This window comes from Penicillium taxi (assembly GCF_028828555.1).
Source record: "Penicillium taxi strain IBT 34144 chromosome Unknown utg000002l_segment0_segment0, whole genome shotgun sequence".
Taxonomy (NCBI): Eukaryota; Fungi; Ascomycota; class Eurotiomycetes; order Eurotiales; family Aspergillaceae; genus Penicillium; species Penicillium taxi.
In genome coordinates, this window is record NW_026643204.1 from 944,160 (window position 1) to 961,884 (window position 17,725).

The 17,725-nt window shown below is 48.5% G+C and overlaps 8 protein-coding genes across 8 annotated transcripts; 2 read left to right on the forward strand and 6 right to left on the reverse strand.

The window, feature by feature from the left end:
• Positions 1-117: 117 nt before the first annotated feature.
• N7495_002284 (TPR domain protein) lies at positions 118-1,827 on the reverse strand (the record flags this gene model as incomplete). The annotated part of the gene is made up of 1 exon (XM_057204953.1): positions 118-1,827. The coding sequence occupies one exon, from the start codon at positions 1,825-1,827 to the stop codon at positions 118-120; it is 1,710 nt and encodes a 569-aa protein (XP_057065560.1).
• Positions 1,828-2,243: 416 nt separating this feature from the next.
• Positions 2,244-2,687, forward strand: N7495_002285 (uncharacterized protein; the record flags this gene model as incomplete). The annotated part of the gene is made up of 2 exons (XM_057204954.1): positions 2,244-2,368; positions 2,420-2,687. 2 exons carry the CDS (start codon positions 2,244-2,246, stop codon positions 2,685-2,687), a joined length of 393 nt encoding a protein of 130 aa, XP_057065561.1.
• Positions 2,688-2,966: 279 nt separating this feature from the next.
• On the forward strand, positions 2,967-3,530 carry N7495_002286 (uncharacterized protein; the record flags this gene model as incomplete). Its single annotated transcript, XM_057204955.1, has 2 exons — positions 2,967-3,232; positions 3,299-3,530. 2 exons carry the CDS (start codon positions 2,967-2,969, stop codon positions 3,528-3,530), a joined length of 498 nt encoding a protein of 165 aa, XP_057065562.1.
• A 336-nt stretch (positions 3,531-3,866) lies between these two features.
• N7495_002287 (uncharacterized protein) lies at positions 3,867-4,153 on the reverse strand (the record flags this gene model as incomplete). Its single annotated transcript, XM_057204956.1, has 2 exons — positions 3,867-4,037; positions 4,106-4,153. 2 exons carry the CDS (start codon positions 4,151-4,153, stop codon positions 3,867-3,869), a joined length of 219 nt encoding a protein of 72 aa, XP_057065563.1.
• A 1,070-nt stretch (positions 4,154-5,223) lies between these two features.
• Positions 5,224-5,952, reverse strand: N7495_002288 (superoxide dismutase; the record flags this gene model as incomplete). The annotated part of the gene is made up of 3 exons (XM_057204957.1): positions 5,224-5,331; positions 5,388-5,864; positions 5,914-5,952. The coding sequence occupies 3 exons, from the start codon at positions 5,950-5,952 to the stop codon at positions 5,224-5,226; spliced, it is 624 nt and encodes a 207-aa protein (XP_057065564.1).
• Positions 5,953-7,152: 1,200 nt separating this feature from the next.
• Positions 7,153-9,018, reverse strand: N7495_002289 (putative general amidase; the record flags this gene model as incomplete). Its single annotated transcript, XM_057204958.1, has 3 exons — positions 7,153-7,307; positions 7,363-8,644; positions 8,698-9,018. Coding segments are annotated over 3 exons (1,758 nt in total), but the record flags the coding sequence as incomplete, so codon positions are not given.
• Positions 9,019-9,692: 674 nt separating this feature from the next.
• N7495_002290 (ankyrin repeat protein) lies at positions 9,693-12,979 on the reverse strand (the record flags this gene model as incomplete). Its single annotated transcript, XM_057204959.1, has 2 exons — positions 9,693-12,004; positions 12,064-12,979. The coding sequence occupies 2 exons, from the start codon at positions 12,977-12,979 to the stop codon at positions 9,693-9,695; spliced, it is 3,228 nt and encodes a 1,075-aa protein (XP_057065566.1).
• A 1,061-nt stretch (positions 12,980-14,040) lies between these two features.
• On the reverse strand, positions 14,041-16,781 carry N7495_002291 (uncharacterized protein; the record flags this gene model as incomplete). The annotated part of the gene is made up of 2 exons (XM_057204960.1): positions 14,041-16,140; positions 16,203-16,781. 2 exons carry the CDS (start codon positions 16,779-16,781, stop codon positions 14,041-14,043), a joined length of 2,679 nt encoding a protein of 892 aa, XP_057065567.1.
• Positions 16,782-17,725: the final 944 nt, after the last annotated feature.

Below are 17,725 nucleotides of genomic sequence, written 5' to 3' on the forward strand. Positions count from 1 at the left end.
CCAATTATATCTTACGTTTTTTACCTTGTCTTTCAAATGTGTTGAACAAGAGCTTCCTTAAACTTGGACAGTCCGTCAACTTTCCTATAATTTGCATTTTATATGTTTTTGCCTAATTCATGATAATGATTCAGTCTCAAACGTCGTCCGACAAAAACAAGACCCGCGAATAGGTATATCCGCCATCGCCACAGCCTGTCTCATCTGCGGCAGTAAAATTCGTGCCTCAGCCTTTCTCCCAAGCCGAGTCAAACACTCATGATAACCACGCAGCGCCCATACATTATTAGGATGTCTCAGCGCCCTAGGTAAAGATGTGTCAATCCCAAGATCAGCAGAGTATACCTTAATTGCCTCTTCCACCCGATTCTTCTCTAATAGTAAAGCTCCAAGCGCGTGACGGACGGGCTGCATCCAGCCCCACGGTTCGTCGTAGGGAAGACTATCTTCACGATCGACGGCAGTTTGAAGAATGGCGAAAGCGTCATCGTAGTCACCGCGCCGATAAGCAATCTCACCTTCTAACATTGGCGCTGCAACGCCTAATACGTCGACGCATGTATTATTGAATATTGTGCGAGAGAGAGGGACAAGCTTGGAAGATGACTTGAAGAGATCCTGTTCCTTCTCTGCCTCTTTAATGCGGTTGGTAGCCGCAAAGGCAATACCCTTTGCGTAGTGGGTCATGGCTGTGGTGACGCAATAAAGACTCTGGTTTGCGGGGGGTTCTAGGGACATGATATCTTCCCAACAACCAAAGCGAACCAAGGCGTGTACGCGCATGGCAACAAAGCCTTCTAGCCAATCTGCAAGAGGAGGTGACTTGACCGATAGGAGAGGCTCTGTAATTGAATCTGCCAACTGGTTCGCAGTGTAGATTGCCACTTTCGACTGGCCGCCCAGCATAGCAGCGTACATGAGGAAGTGGTAGTCGTGTGCGCGATAAATATTGTAAAAGTGGCCCAGAGGCTGGGTTGAGAGGAACTTCTCATCGGCGCGGATGGCAGCTGTGTTGGCTGTTACCGCACGACGATAGTTACCACACAATACGTCTAAATGACTTAGCATATGTTCGAGATGGCCTGCGTCTGGGACGAGACCACGGAGATTATTTGCTATCGGGAGCGCGATCTCCGGTGTGGCTGACATTTCCATCAGGTGGATGTACAGATGCAGGAGACCAGGGTGCTCGAGGGCCTCGTCGCGCTCCAAGGCACGATCTAGTGCCCTTTTCACCTCGAGGGTCTGGGCTCCTGGGGTCGGCTCTCCGGTTACCAGGTTCCATAAGTTCCAGGGGTTGAGATTCATTAAGGAATCTGCATAAAGCGCGACGATGTCTAAATCGTCTGGGAATGTTTGATATACGGACAGCATGGCCTCGGCGTACCGGCGATTCCACTCCATACAGTCCTCAGCCGGTTCTTCCTGTGGATACCGAAACTGCAATGCATTGATGAGAGCTTTCTCTTCGGGTGTTGCAGAGTCTGCATGTTTCTTCGCCTCGACTACGGCGGCATGAGCTCTCGCAGTCGTCATGGAGAGATCCTCGCCGTCGAAAAGTTGCCATGGTTTATTGTAGTTTGGCCCCAGCGAGAAGGCAAGACCCCAATATGCCATTGCGAACTCGGGGTCGAACAAAATGGCTTGCTCGAAACATCGGATTGACTCATGATGATTGAAGGCGTAGGCCCAGACCACACCCCTGTTGAACCAAGCTTGGGCATCTGGGATTGTGGTGCTGACGACCCGATGGAAGGTACCTAGATCATAGTATTCTATGGAGGAAGATTGCCGGTCTGGAACCTGCGACCAGGTGTTGTGATCCATGATGGGTGACAGAAAGAACGATGTTCTGGGCGTGAGTGGGGAGTGGGGCAACAATTGGGCTGAAAGGATCATCATTATGCAGGAGGACTTTATCAGTAGATGGAGAGTATGGGGTACTAGTACTTCGTAGATTATACGGGTAAGGGTTTGTGCTGTATGTATACAATTATGAGAGTTCTTGCCCTATGTACGCTCCTGCCTGACTACAAATCTCCCGTTGCAGCTCCTGCTTCCTTCTCTTCTCACCCTCCTTACCATCCTTGAAGTCTCTCATTCCACATCACAAAGGCCATTCATTAATACCGTTTATGTTCATATCCTCATCTTTCCCCTCAGCTGACCATCTAAACATTCTCCAATACCTTTTCTCTCGGTCTCCGTGTGACTGCAGGTGTGACTACAAGTGTGCTAACACAATGTCTTCCACTCCTCCTCCTTTCAACTTGCCAACATGGAAGGTCATCGTCGGCCTATCCCTGTCATTCACCTTTCTGATGTTGATCGAGAAGCTGTTCAGCCTCAATCACAAGAAGCCCAAGAAGTATGTTCATCCCCATCAGTTTGACTTCCCGATGCCAATGGAACCTTGCAGGGAGGAGGACCACCCTCTCATCCACTACCCCGGGTTTTCACCCGTTCTTGGGACTGGGGAGACACAGACAACTCTTCTTCGTGCGTGGGTTGAGATACATGGGCATGTTGCAAAGGCCCAGGCCGCAAATCAGGCCGCCACTCAAGCCGCAAGAGTACTCGAACAGTCGATCGAGAAGACCCCGTATGAGAAGGTGTACGAGAAGATCGGCATCACCAGGGGTGGCCAACATAACACCCATCACGGCAACCTACACTCAGTGCACTGAGTACAATACACAACTGTAACGACCCTCATTCCTTATCCGACTATCCGACTATCGTTATCGCTATCAGATCCACCGCCCCACATGCGCGCATTTGAGCTTTTGATTATTTGCTCGTTTCCGCTCATACATTGATACCTTGGAGGAAAAGGGATTTATATCCTGATTCAACCCTGTACTTAGCTACTACTCATCGTTACACTGTTAACTCAATTGTATTTCGTCTTTTTTTTTTTTCCTTTTCGCAATTTCATCCGTGTAAATCTTTTTTCGAGTATCAACATGTGTGGAGAAACCGGCCGTCCATCTTTCGGTGGAACTATCGCAGTTCTGTTTCCTCGTGAGGACATGTCTTCATCGGAGACATTGCTTTCATCTTCACCCGACTCAGTCACATCCACAACATCATCAACCTCCATGTCCTCATACACGCTTTTCTTCCGAGACCCAGATGCAGACGGCCACAAAACAAAGGCAATTTTCCAGATCAACGACACAGAAACATACCATGCACTCTGTGCATATGAAGAGTTAGATCTGCGGATAGAGTGAGTTGCCTTTCCTCTATGATCATTGATAATCATTGATGAGTATGGCTCATCCAAATGGAACAGGAAGCACGGCGATCTATCCACGGGCACCCCAGACATACCACCCCTCCACAAGCTGCGACTAGACATGAGCCAAAGACAAAGGCAACGACCAGGACAGCAATTGGATCTTGAATTTGAGTTGCCCGAAAGGCTGGTCCTGGGCGTCTCGGAGAAGGGAGTGGTCGGCCGTCAGGTCACGGTCACTAAGGCCAGCGGTGGCATTCTTGGCGTTGGAATTGTGGGATTTAATTAGTTAATATCAAGTCACAAATCAACTGCCAACTGGACAATTGACTCTCTTGAGAGAGACTGTTAATAGATGATAATTGTAGAGTACTTCTTAGGCCAATGGTATTTCATACTGTTAACCCACGTGATTGCGTGTCAAACATCGCGTCTAGTCTAATCCCTTATCTCTCTAATCTTAATCTCTAATCGCGTCTTTATTTTCACTCTTCAGCTACACTGCAAAATGTCAGAACTCACAGATGTTCCACTTGCGGCAGGTGATAGGGGAAATCATGTCTTTACTTTCAAAAAACCCTCCTCATTTTCAGAAGTCGCAGATGTTCCAGAGGGTGGAAAAGTTCTAGAAATTGCAAATGTCCCAGAAGTCAATGTCCCAGAAGTCAATGTCCCAGAAGTCAATGTCCCAGAAGTCAATGTCCCAGAAGTCAATGTCCCAGAAGTCAATGTTCCAGAAGTCGCAGAAGTCACAGATTTCACTGGTGATCAACTCCCTGACGCTCGAGTGTCTGGTCTAGGAGTTAAGCGCAAGCATGTTGAGGAGCAGATGCAGCTTGATGCCATCGAAATACCCGCAGGTACCAAAATGGAGTCGCCAAATGTGATCAGAGGCAAAATCAACCGCTTCATTGAATCTGGCGAGATGAAAGTCGGAGAATTCCATGCATTGCTTGGTGTCTCAGGCACAGCTTACAGGCGCTTCATCCAAGGAAATGGTAAAGACGGTACATATAGTGACGTTTACCTTGCCGCCTGGGAATTCTTCACCAAAAGGAAGCTCCTTGGCATCAAGGATCCCAAGAAACAAAAGACCAGCACTCCCGGCGCAAATACCGGTACCAGTGGCTCAAAAACTAAAGTGACAGACTTGAGCGACATCAAACTCACTGGTAAGCCATGTCTCATACTCTACTCCCTTGCATCTGTCTAACCCACATAAGGCGAGGATACGGATGAAGTCGAAGTCTATGAAACCTGTGACGATATCCGACGAAAGATCGGCGCGTATCTTCGCAAGCCCGGTGTCACGCGTGCTCAATTCTGCCGAGACATGCACTCCCAGTTCCACACAGACAAAGCTCCAGCTCAGATCCAGTCTGTCATATTAACTCGCTTCATGAGCTATAAGGGTCCAGATGTGGGCAACACGAGCTCCGTATTTTATGGTGCTTATGTATTTTTTGAGAAATTGCGTATCAAGGAGGGTAAGCCGAAGGGCAAGCATCGTGAGGAGATGGAGAAGATCTGGGCTAGAGACGGTGGCTTTGATATCAAGACTCCCAGTCACAACCGAATGTGAGTTTTCTTCTTCTACAGTCATCTTAGAGACGTGACTTCTTACACCTAACAGGTTCTTCACTATTGGCGGCAAGAGACCGTATCAAGACCAATTCGGCCGCGTCACAATTCACTAAACTGAACTCCACGACTCTGGAAAGTCTATCAAAATGATCTCAGTTCAGATCGATACATGATTACACCAACTTGAAAGGCAGGAATGCGCAATCCTTAAACTTCAGGCCAACTACGCCTACAAGACCATCGTCATCGTCATGAAGCTGTGATCAGCAACAGTCCTAAGCCAAGCTCGGATAAAGGCGTCATACTATGCTATGCTCCAAGCGTTATGCATTTATGAGTGGAACATGATATCCTGATTTTTAATCTCAAGAAAACAACTAGCCTTGATCTAATATCAATCACAGTTTCAGAGGATTCTTCACACCAGTAGTGTAGCGCTTCTCCGCCTCACCCCAGTGAATAATCTTCCAGATCCCCTCAATATATCCCGCCTTATTATTGAGATACTAAACAAGTGAGAGTCAGCAAAGTCACAAACCAACTCATCGTTGTCAAAACAAACCTGAAGATAATAAGCATGCTCCCACATATCAACACCAAAAACAGGCACATCACCAACAGACACAGGATCCTGATCCTTAGTCGAAACAATCTCCAGCCTCCCCTTCGGTCCACCAACACTAACCAACCAACCCCACCCACTCCCCTGAATCCCTAGCAGGGCAGCAGTGAACGCGTTCTCAAACGCCTTCTGCGAGCCCCAGCGGGCCACGACAGCCTCTTTCAGCTCAGGGGCGGCAGCGAGATCATTTCCAGGCGAGCCGGGTGGAGTTAGGTTCCGCCAGAAGAGCGAGTGGTTGATGTGGCCGCCGCCATTAAAGCGAATTTTTTGCTGCTGGGCTATCAGGGCTGAGACGTCGTTTGTGGTGGTTGCGGTAGCGTGGGCTGCTAGGGCAGCGTTTAGGTTGGTTATGTATGCTTGGTGGTGTTTTTTGTGGTGGAGTTCCATTATCTGCTTTGAGATCACGGGTTCCAGGGCCTGGGAAGATTTTAGTATTGTGTTGGAGATGAGTGGGTGCTTTGCTTACATCGTAGGCATAGGGCAGCGGGGGGAGAGTGTGGGCCATGTTGATGATTGAGTAGAATGCTAGGGGTATAGGCTTGGAAGAAGGGGCGAGAGAGACTTCTATACTTTACTACTTCGTAGGAGACGGACTACCAAGGTACTTGCTTACTGGGTAGATCGTCGTGAGCGAGATTGAGCACATTTACGGCTCCACCTTCGACACTAGGTAAATTACTTCTTGCTTTATAATCAACATCCTATTCTTAATTATCCCTTATGCCCTCTACCTCATTCAATGTTTCAAGCACTGGTTATTGCAGTAAATTGGTGGGGAGATCTACACAAATATGAATAGCTAGCCCTAGGCCTCGGGTGTGTAGTGGACCCTTCTTTCGATCAAGTACGATAGAGCCATCCTGTTCTAACCTTGGAACATGATGTCTGCAACATATATTTATAACTCGAGACTTCGATACCTAGGTAACCTCCAGGGCTCATCCAGAGTTAAAACAGTAAGAGGCGCCTCTTCAATTCCTCTTTGAAACCTTGGAATTCTACGACCCTATCATCCATAGATACTCCAGAGATTCTGGTGCAAGAACCAAACAGGAGCTGTCGAGTAAGTCTTATTTCGGTCATGATAGTGGTAGTGGTCATGGCAGAGTACTTACCATATTAGGTCTAAATATTCTGCCTGCCAGGGAATAGAGAATGTTCAGGTGTCCAGGTGGGTAAAATAAATAGAAACCGATTGCCAGATGCCACTCCTCTGAAGGTTGACGAGTATTAGATATATGTAGGAGGCTCAGAAGGGTGGGTGCTGTTCAATTCCAAGGCTATATAGCATTCTATATAGCATTGAAAGGGGGATAAAGAAGGAAGACAAGTTTAGAGGGCTGAATTAAGAGGCGTTTAAAACAAATATTGAATCCTGAAAGTGGGGGTGAAAGTGAAAGAGCCGTGAAGAGGTTGATAATGTTTATTCTTTTGGTTTGGATGGCCAGCCTAATTGAAATTCTCGAGTAATATGCTAGATCATGTTTAGCAGACTCAAACACGAAAGGTAATAAGATATGGCATGGCTCGTAGACTATGATTTATATTCTAGCAAGCTAAAATCCTATTAACGAACAGAAAGAGAAGTTATCTGTATGAATACATTACAGTCGAGGACCTTCGACAATTTCCCCTGTTGCTTAGCATTCACAAGTCAAAAGTCAGACATCTGTTAGACAAGTGGACAAATGTGGTCTACATTTAATCATAGCTTTGCAGCGGTTTTTGAATGCCCCCGTAGAGCCCGATCAATAATGTCCATCGCCTGGAATAGTTCATAGTCATGGAGCTTTGGAGTAATGACCTGAACGCTAAGGGGCGATTCCAGATAGATGCGACGATCAACCGTTTTCTCATTCCCTATAAATTACGATGTTCAGTTATAAATATCTCATCAAGCCCATTAAGAACTTACACAACTGTCGATTGGCCTCATCCCAGCCCCCAATCACGGGATAATCCATCTCACGCCCAAGCTCAAGATCAGACTCTGCAAAAGGCCGCACGGGTACCACACCAGCTGGATAATCCAGCAGGACAAAAGTTGATGTATAGCCGACAGCATTGTATCGATCCATCTGTGGCACTGGATGTGGAGCCACAGGACAAACAATAGCATCGACTTGCCGGGCACGGGAGCTCGACGATAAAGTCCACATTTTCAGCATTTCCTTTTCAATCTCCGAACGCTTAGCTTGCAAAGCTGCAAGCTGCGTGAGTTCTATAGGTTTGCGACGTTTCATGCGATTTTGCAGCCAAGGCATCAAAGGCTCGCGCATACTATCAATATGGTCAAGCATCGTAGCTCCATAATCCGCTCCCATCAGCCGACCAGCAAGACCCTGACACTGTGACAGTACTGGAGGAAGCGGGATTTCCACAACATTGACACCTGCGTTCTTAAGGCGCTCGGCAACCTCATCGAGCACACGAATAATCGGGGGCAGCGGCGTGACTACGCCATCCGTCTTCAAAATACCGATAGTGAAGTTTCTCTGAGGTGGAGACACAGAAACTTTAGGCGCAGGCCAATATCCAGGGATACAATCTTCGCCAAAAAGTTCCGCTCGAGGCACTATTTCAGCCATGACAGTCCCCAGATCGGCGACAGAGCGAGCAAGGGGACCTGCCACGGCCTGTAACGTAATCCGACCCTTGCCAGCCAGTTGCCCACTTTGTTGCCCACCAAATGGTACGCGTCCATTACTAGGCTTGAAGCCATAGATACCCTGGCACATGGCCGGAACGCGAATGCTACCGCCGATATCAGTACCGAATCCCACCATCGACCCGCGCATCGCAATCAGCGCACCTTCGCCACCTGTACTGCCACCGGCAGTCCATTGGCGATTCAGTGGGTTAAGTGTTCGGCCAAAGAGGTGATTGCAGCTGTCTAGGGTTGCGAGGGTCTGCGGGATATTTGTCTTGGCGATCACAATTGCGCCGAGAGACTGGAGAAGATCTACCAGTGGCGCATTCTCTTGTGCAGGTTGAAATGCCAGCGCAGAAAGTCCAATGCTTGAGTCAACCCCCTGAACGAAGAATGTGTCCTTGACCGAAACAGGAAGGCCATGGAAGGGGCCGACGGGTCTGCCTGTGCGTGCATGATAATCATCCAATTCCCGAGCTCGGCGCAGAGCACTGTCAAACAAGGGCTCTGTCAGGCAGCGGGTGAGTTGGTGGGCAACCGCAGCTCTCTATACTCGAGATTCAGCACACTATCGATACTCTCAGATCGAGGTATATTCACCTTGCAGAAACCACGAATCACTTCCTGAGCCTTTAGTCTTCCCTCTGTCATCTCAGATACTAACCCACGTACGTCATAATTCTCAGTGATTTCAAGCTCTTTGGATGTGAGAATACCGCAGGTCCGTGGAATATCCATCACATTGACTCGGCCGTATAGCTTCGGACCTTCGGTGATGGATTCGGCTGGTGAGAGCATCCCATCTGGGATAAGATGAGCCGGTAGACGCCATTCAGCAGGAATAGCCGACGCTAGTTCAGCTTGCTTGCGCTGAGCGATCGCAATATAGAGAGGTTCCTGAGGGGCCATGGTGATGTTGAAGCTTTTACCCCACGTTTTGATAAGAATGCGGAAATGCAAAGAACAGGAACTTCGGCTCAATCAAATTGTGATTTGCCGAAACCATGAAAGTATTATGAGCATTGGTTTTGTTTCCTCAGTAACGAGCTCGATCTCCTAGTATCTCTATATCCAGGCTAGGTATACCTTCCAGCTCCATAATAACTAAATAACTAGATGTTGCTACTAATCAATTAGTCATTGTGTTTGTTTAGTTTGCGTTAGTTTAAGGTTCTCATATCCTTGAAAATAATCACCAATCATCTAACTAAATATTTCGTCGATTATTTACCTCATCCACTGGCCTTAGTATTAGCGTGATTTTCGAGGGCATTTTAAGGGCTGATCTTCCTCATTCATTTTCTCTTTCTCTTTCTTTTCCTCAGCATCGTCTGGTGGATAAGGTACTCAGATACATACCCAGCAGAGTTGGATGACATATATTTTGCATGTTACTATCGATGATGCTATGAGTATAGCCAGAACAACAATCCGGGGTAAAAGTGGGTCGTTCATGTGTATCAGGTTATTACGGTATGTCGCATAGCCAATGTCTGGTACAACATGGAATACCTATTGTCTATAGACAGAGCCTCTTGACTGATGTATCATACTATTGGTGCTTCATCAATATTCATTATTTGGCATAACTCACATCAGTAACGATATCTATCTGGTCTCAAAGTAGTAGTATCACGCGATGAGACAGGTAACAAGCTAGATCCATAAGCTAGATCCGTACTCTTACGAGTCCTGGATATACTAAGAATCTTCTCAAATTCCAATGTCTGGAGCTTAACATCGTCACTATCCGACTTCAGTGTCTTTGCTTCCCGCTGGTCCAGCCAGCGTTGACTCCGGCGCGTACTCCTGTGAAAAAAGTGGCCAATATCATCGACAGACAGCGCGACCAGAATGAGCGGGATTGAAATGGCGAATCCAATTCCGAACGTGTATTTCGCCACATAGGGCATATTCAGATTATCGAATTCTTTCATGTTGATTGTGAAGATGGATGAAATGAAGGAGAGTGGTAAGAAGATGATTGTGACTATGGTGAATACCATGATAGTCTTGCTTTGGCGGGTCGTTCCGGCGGCTTGGTCGCGTGCGAAACGGGCTTCGAAGGCGTTGGCATGTTTCTGTTTGAGATCGAGTAGATCCGTGATGGAGTGGTAGATTCGTTCGGCTTGTTTGTCCATGCGGTCGATGTCTTTGAGGTGCATGTCAATCATTCGCTGTTGGTCTTTGAATCGCTTTTTCACTTCGTGTTGGGAGCGGTGCTGGCCTTGGTATGTCTCGCATATCACTTCTTGGAAGTCGGCTAGTACATGCTTCTGGTGGTCTAGGACAGTGCGGATCATGTTCAGTTCATCGCGGATGTCCTTTGCTTCAGAGAGGAGATCAGTTTCTTCGCCGATGTCGAGGAGACGGTCGACGAATATTGGTGAGCCGTCCTCGTAATAGTCTTCCTCTTCGTTGACTGATTTGTCCTCTTCTGGGGCTGTGCTGCTGTTCAGCTTGCGGTGGCTCTTTAACCAGCATGATGCCTGCACAGAGGCATGGTTAAATCGATTGAACAATAGCGTCTCTCTATCAGTAGCAATGCCGATCGAGGACTCAAACATATCCAGGAATTGATACTCGTCATCTCCAAGCCGATGCCGGTCAAAAACTCCCGAGCATCGATTGGTGATGATGATGGCAAGGTCATAAACCGACTTGACAGGATCACGAGTCTTGGAGTTGATATCCTCGATAATGCCATCCAACACGTTGAGCGGATCATTTTTCGGTTGGTCCCACCGCTGCGGGAAGCTGGTCACGATAAGATTTGTTCCCAAAACCCACATCCATAGCTGGTCAACCATGAATATCTTCGGATCAGTACCAGGTCCTTCGCGTCCAGGACCTTTAGTTTGGTAGCGGTATACCACTTGATCCTGGTCGCGGCTTTGGGTATCAATGTTCGGGTAGAAGAACTGGTCTAACGTTCGGCGGACATGGAGTGAAGTGGTGGAAGTTGAAAGATGTGCGTCGATCAGCATTTCGTCCCGGCTTCGAACTCTCTCTTTCCGACGTGGCTGGAAGCTCAGCATTTCAGCTCGTTGGATTGCTTCTTGCATTTTCAGTCTTCGCTCTGCAGTCTCGAAATGGAGGTATGGCATGAAGACACAAACATTGCATGCCGAGACCCCGTGTGGATCTTTACATATGTTTGAGCTCGTTGATTTCGCTAGTTTGTCGCTGGATCCCCACGGCGATTTGATTTTGGCGTCTGGTTTTGACGTACTGGGATTACTGCCCGACTTGCCGTGCTTTTGGTTTACCTTATTTTTCTTCTTTCCATAGTCGTCAATTTTGCGATATACTGAACTGTTATCGGTCATGATTGATGGCGTCGGTTCAAACGACTCCTCTGTCTTCTCCTTCTCCTTCTCTTCCTCTCGTCGCCTGAACGAGCGAGGTGTATTCTGGCATAAGGGCCGCATGAAATGTGAATGGATCTTCTGGCCTCTATGTTGATAGTTGAAAGACTTCTCGAGACCCTTGAAGCCTTCGACATCATGCGCACCCTCTTCGATAAAGGACTTGGTGAGGAGTGCCTCAACCCAAGCCATATTGTTTGCTGGTAGGTGAATCCAGCGGAAGTCAGTCGCGCGACTATCAGCAGGAATGGTGGTTACAGCCTGCTTGCGAGGATTCGTCGAGTCCCGCCCATACAGTAGATTGAAAACACTCGTTCGCTGCACCCGGTTCTCATTGTGGAAGTTACCGAAATCAACGACGGTGGCGTCGAACGCCGCACTAGCATCCTTCACATCAGAGGAGAGAGAATCGACGTTATTGAACGGTGCAAGTAGCAGCACGATATCCTTTCGTTTGAACTGCGCAGCTCGCAGAAACGGTGTGCTCCCGAAGTTATCACGCACCCGACGCTTGATATCAGGCCTCTCGAGAAGACATTCTTCAACATGTCAGCGGGAAATCTTTCCTCGAGTAGAATGGAGCAGGGGAAAGTCTTACCCACCACTTCACGATGCCCGCTCTGCGCAGCAAGATGCAACGGCGTAACCCCATTCAACAGCTGGCTATTGATATTCGCGCCATGCCGCAATAAAATCCGGACAATGTCCTCACAGCCCCTCTCGCACGCATTGTGGAACGGAGTCCAGCCACCATCACTACAGGCATTAATGTCAGCCTTGTGCAACAAAAGCAACTGAACAATATCAGCGCGATCATGCACAGTAGCAATATGCAATGCCGTCTTGCCTCTCGACTCAGCCATCTCAATATCAGCCTTCGGTCCATCAGGCCTAGTAAGCAACAACTCAGCAAACCTCCGATTCCCAGTCGCGCAAGCCCAGTGCAGCGGTGTCCGACCCAATTCATCCAGCCCATCAATCTGACAATCAGTCCTCAGCAACAACTGCACAATCCCATCGTCCCACCCCCATCGACAATCTTTATCAGCAGCAAGATTATGCAACGCATTTCTCTTCCTCTCATCCCTCGCATCGACATTCGCCCCCCGAACAATCAAAACCTGCAACAAATCCGCATAGTTCTTCCACGCAGCAGTCATAAGCGCAGTCCGCCCCTCTTTATCTGCACTGTCAGGCGACGCCCCGTAGTCTAGCAGCAACTTCACTATCTGGCAGTGATTGCGCTCAGTCGCTCGGAGGAGCGGGGATGGTCGATTCGTCGCAACGTCCGTCTTGGCTCCTATCTTGAGGAAAAATTCCGTTGCAGCAATACAGCCCCGCTCAGCACTACGCATCAGTCCCACGCGGAGGAAATTGTCGCTTAGTTGCCCGCATTCTCGCGCCAGCACGATCACTCTCTGGAGCGATTCTGTGTCGTCATTTTCGGCGGCGCGGAGGAGTCGTGGTTCCAAACGCTCGTTGTCGCTCGTCACGCTTGATCTGGATGGAGGCATGGCGTGGACTGTTAGCGGTGAACATCCTCTTACTTCTGGAGGCATTCTAGTCCATAGTATTTTGTATTTTTGTCGAGGAAACTATATATTTCGAGTTTCCTATCCCTATATTGCACCCGATTTTGATCCAGTGATGACTGGCTGGTGGTGGTTTTTTTAGTTTAATTTTTTTTTTTCTTGGGAGAGTTCGTGCAGAATCTGCATATGTGGCACAGTGAGCTAGAGCAGCTAGTGATCAGCAGCTCTTGAATTTTGAACTAAGGTGTCACTAAGCGCTAAAATGGCCTCTTTGAGCGTCCGGCGACGGGTGGCGGGCCCCGAGGCTCGTATCGCTTACTGCCTGCATGGATACGGGTCGCAGTTTATTGCGGAGAACCTTGTATTTTCTGTGAGTAATCATTTTTGAGGTTCCAGACTTTGTGATATGTTTTTCTAGATCTATGAATGTATTAATACTTACCTACAAGACGGGAATTCTGAAATGTTGTTAACCTTGGATATATATATATATTACCCCACATTAGTTCCACTAATCTTGGCACCAGTTGAAGTAAACATCAAGGGTTTTATGGTTCCAAGGTTGAGAATTATTAAGGTTGAAACTATAACTAGTCAAGGCTCAACCTCGACGGGGATCTCAGAAGTGTGTCTAGGTATGAACTATGGAGCTCGAGATGGATACTACAAGGTTCACGCAGAAAATCAACCCTCAATTCAGATATTAAAATCTCTATTCTATCAATTAAGGACGAAAAGTTAAGGATGATCGCTGGGCATTGAAATCACTCTCCAAAGATGCTGTGTAGCTGATGCTGATATGATAATTATGACAATGCTCTTCCCATGCATTCCAAGATCTCCATCTCAATCTCCTCCGATGAATTAGATAATTTGCTTTTTGTCTCTTTCGCTGTGCATCGCGCCTTTCCAGCCCGATTAAAAACGCCTATAAGAATAATAATGAAAACGAAAAGAAACCAAGGAGAGATGATAAATAAGGAAATTGCATATAATCTGGAGCGAGGTGCAAGCAGGAAATTGGGGGTCCGGCAGTGCTGTGTTTAGTGCTTCTTTCCCTTTTCTTTCTGGGGAACTTCACGCAGGATATCGTCGAAGCTCATGTTCGGGTTGAATCGGCTCATAGGACGGGCAGGGGGCTCGATGGGGGCAATACCAGCGGGCAGTGGCAATGCTTCAAGTCCTGGGTAGATGGAGTGACGATTCTCCGCCCGTGCGCCGGAACCAGGGGATCGTTGGCGAGGAATGACAGGGGGTGGCGTGAGACCGTCAGTTGTTGCCGCACTCACAGGGAATGGGTCTGATGAGGAGCCAGCTGAGGACTGGTTGGTGGGGTACGGGGAAGAAATGGAGGACTCATCCTCATATCCATCATCGGCCATTTGAGGTTCAATGAGTTGACCAACTTCGGCCCATTGCTCAGCGACCTGCCAGCAGTGACTGCGGCGGTATACACCCTCCACACCGTTGATGACAACATCTGACGGCAGACTAACAACGCCAGCACCACCTGCGACTCCAAACCAGCTTCGAGCAGTTTTGGTATCATTGTGGATCCAGGGTGCACCACCACGAGGGGCAATGCAGAGGAAGTACTCCACGGCTTCCGTGAAGCGAACCTCGGGAACATCCACAACCAACATGGGTAGCGACTGGATCACCGCGTATAGGAAGATCCACTGTCCGCAGCGGAGATCGATAATGTCTTCCAGAGTCTTGCCATTGGCAGAGCGACGCTCGAACTGCATGAAACTCTCGATGAATGCAGTGGGCCGCATGCTCTCACGGGTGTATGAGTCCATCAGTACGGCATTGACGTCTGAGCTCTTGATCTTCTTGGTACGCAGTTTAGCATCTTTCTTCGGGTCCAGCGGTTTCCGGTGCAAAACCTGCAGCGAGGGGATCTGAGGAACGTCGAAAGGAATAGGAGGGGAAACGGGAGGAGTACTGCGATCGTACTCGCTCAGAACCTGGCGGAGTGCGCGCAGAAGGACATCCTTGATCTCCGTCGAAGACTGGTCACCGCCTGCGCCGGAAGAGTCAATGGTACGAGTGGTAAGGTTCTTGCGGTCGACCAGCAGATCGTAGAGATCAGTAAAGTCATGGTACAAGTCGAGGAGAAGCTGACGGTTTAGGCCACTCTCTTCAAATTCATTCTTCTTGGAATGGGCCTTGGGCGGCCAAGAGCCATACTTGTGTCGATAGAATTGCAATGTGAAGCGACGGAATTCCATGAATCCGGTCTTCCACTGTTTAAAGCGAACTACTTTGCTCTCCGCAGAAGTGGTCGAGTTCGCAACACCCGAAAAGATAGAGGGGAAGTCAAAGTCCTGGAGTTTTCCGTACAAACCCCGAAGACGGGTGTCGAGGTCGATGAAGCCACGCTCCAGGCGCTTTTGAGTGATGGGATGAATAAAGGTGAACTTCGGGCTTCGAAGCTGCTTGATTTCATCGAGCTTGCCAACACCGTGGACGAATCCCTCGAGGTAGAGAGGAAAGTACCGAAGGCGCTCACCAAGGACGATAGCCTCAATGGTCTTCTCCCGGCTTCTACGTACATCCGCCAGACGCAGTTCGTCGCAATAGTTGCTGAAACTAGAGGTGGCTGTTTCACCGAAGTTCGAGCCATCCAGGTTCGAGAATTCAAATCGTGCCAACAAGACGGCGACATCCATGAAAATACTGAAGAGGGACGAAGATTTCGGCGTGGCGATGAGGGATTGGCCCAGAAGGAAGGCGAACAGGTTGCGGAACAGGAGCATAGTTTCAGTGTCTTCCTGGGTAAGGCGAGACTGCGGGGAAGACATATCACAGTGGAGCGGAATGGGCAGGTAAAGGTGCAGCTCCTGAACCTCGTCCACGCCGTCGTCAAAAGGCATTCGCTGGCTGCCCTGGCTATCATTATCATTGTCTCCGAGGCGATCCTGTGGGGTCAAAGGCGGAGAAATCGGGCTCTGGACGGAGAGGCTGCGTGTTGACGCCTCCAAGGCGCTGGTTTTGGGGTCAGTGCCACGAGCGAGGAAATTGAGAGATGGCGATTCGGTAAATATAGTAGAGTCAACTTTGAAGGAGGGAGCGCGTCCAGTTGTCTGTGGGAATAGGTACACGAAGGTATCGCCTTGCTCGTTCCATAGCTCATTAATCTGTTTGGGTGGGGTTGATTAGTAAATGAGTTTCATCCCGAACCCTCCCATATTAGACATACCTGGTCTCCTCTTGACAAGGGTCCAAGATCATATGGCACTTTCTGATCCAAACCCGCAATCCAGGCGCCTGGCGAGTTTGGTGCGGGTGACCGTTTATCCACCGAACTGGCACGAGAGCGACCTGTCATGCCCGGCATCCAGCTGCGGCGTCTCGAGGAAGGGGTGTCAGGGAGGGAGTCTGGCGTAGAACCGGGAATAGCCAAACCAGCGGAGCTCATAGGTCTCCTGGCATCGCCGCGACTCCTACTTCCAGGGCGGCTGTCGGTTGGGGAGCTGGGAGTACTATTGGCAAGATCTTGATTGACAGCCAACAGGGAGGGAGGGGGCTGAAGGCCGGCCAGGTCGAAAGCCTCCATTTCCGCGTCAGGCACTGTTCTGGGTTCTGAGAGAATGGCATTGGGAGTTGAGACATGACGTGTCGGGCGAGACTGGTTTCTTTGATGTTCGTTTTGTGTGCCATCGCCTGAAGTCTGGAAAGCCGGAGAATTCGGGGATGGGCTAGTCGACTGGTCCTTGTGATGACCCAAGGAGAAGAGTGACGAGATGCGCTTCGCCGATTTAACGGGAGCTGACAACATCTTTACCGATGCTGAGGGGTGAGGTAGGAAGAGAGATTCAAGGTGTAGATGAGAGGTCAGAGGAGGTAAATTTCGCCGTCAAGAGAGGCGAAAGAGATCGGATGAGGAAGGGAGGGGGATAGTGAGGAGGTGGGCTTTGGTTGTGTAGTGAAAGTTTGGGGAATGGATCGGCAGGAGTGAAGAATGGTAGAGACGAGGGGAATGGAGAGATGTGTTTTTTTCTTTTTTTTCACTTTATCTTTTCTTACTGACAAAGGGGGAGCCAGATGAGAGAGAATATAAAGTTGCGTTTGGCATTAATTGATGCTATAGAAGAAAAGAAGAAAAGAAAGACGGAGGCTGCTCGATACGGTCCTAGTATTGCCAATAATAGACTCGGTGGATGGTGGATCCGATGGAGCATGAAAATTTCAAAACACAAATCTTACGCCGAGCCTTCTTCTGTAGTAACATTACTATGAGCTGAGAGCTGCGAAATAAGCGGGCAAAAAGGTAATACCTCAGATGTACCTAATGGAGTAGTTACTAGAGAAGTGCAAAGTGGAAGATGCGGAGTTGCGGCTACTGTATTGTCGTATTTATGCGGTATGTCAACATTCTCCTCCCCTTAAAAATGGTACAGGATTAAATTACCATACTCTCATTTCGTACTATACCCAATTGGACGAGATTGATACGCCACGGGCAACTCCTTGTACAGCCATAGGGTACACTACAAGAAGTTACAACGTAGTATGGATCCATGTGATGCTTATGATTCCACCTAATGTAAGGGAGTTGTATACTTAGTACTACGTAGTTTGCCCCGTACTATTTTTATAATTAAAGACTTGTTCCAAGATTGAAGGCTCTCCGTACTATAGTAGACACGGTTCCGCACTCGCTTGAGTCGCTTCAAAACTACGTCCGATCTCGGATTACGCCATCAAAACACCTATGGCCTA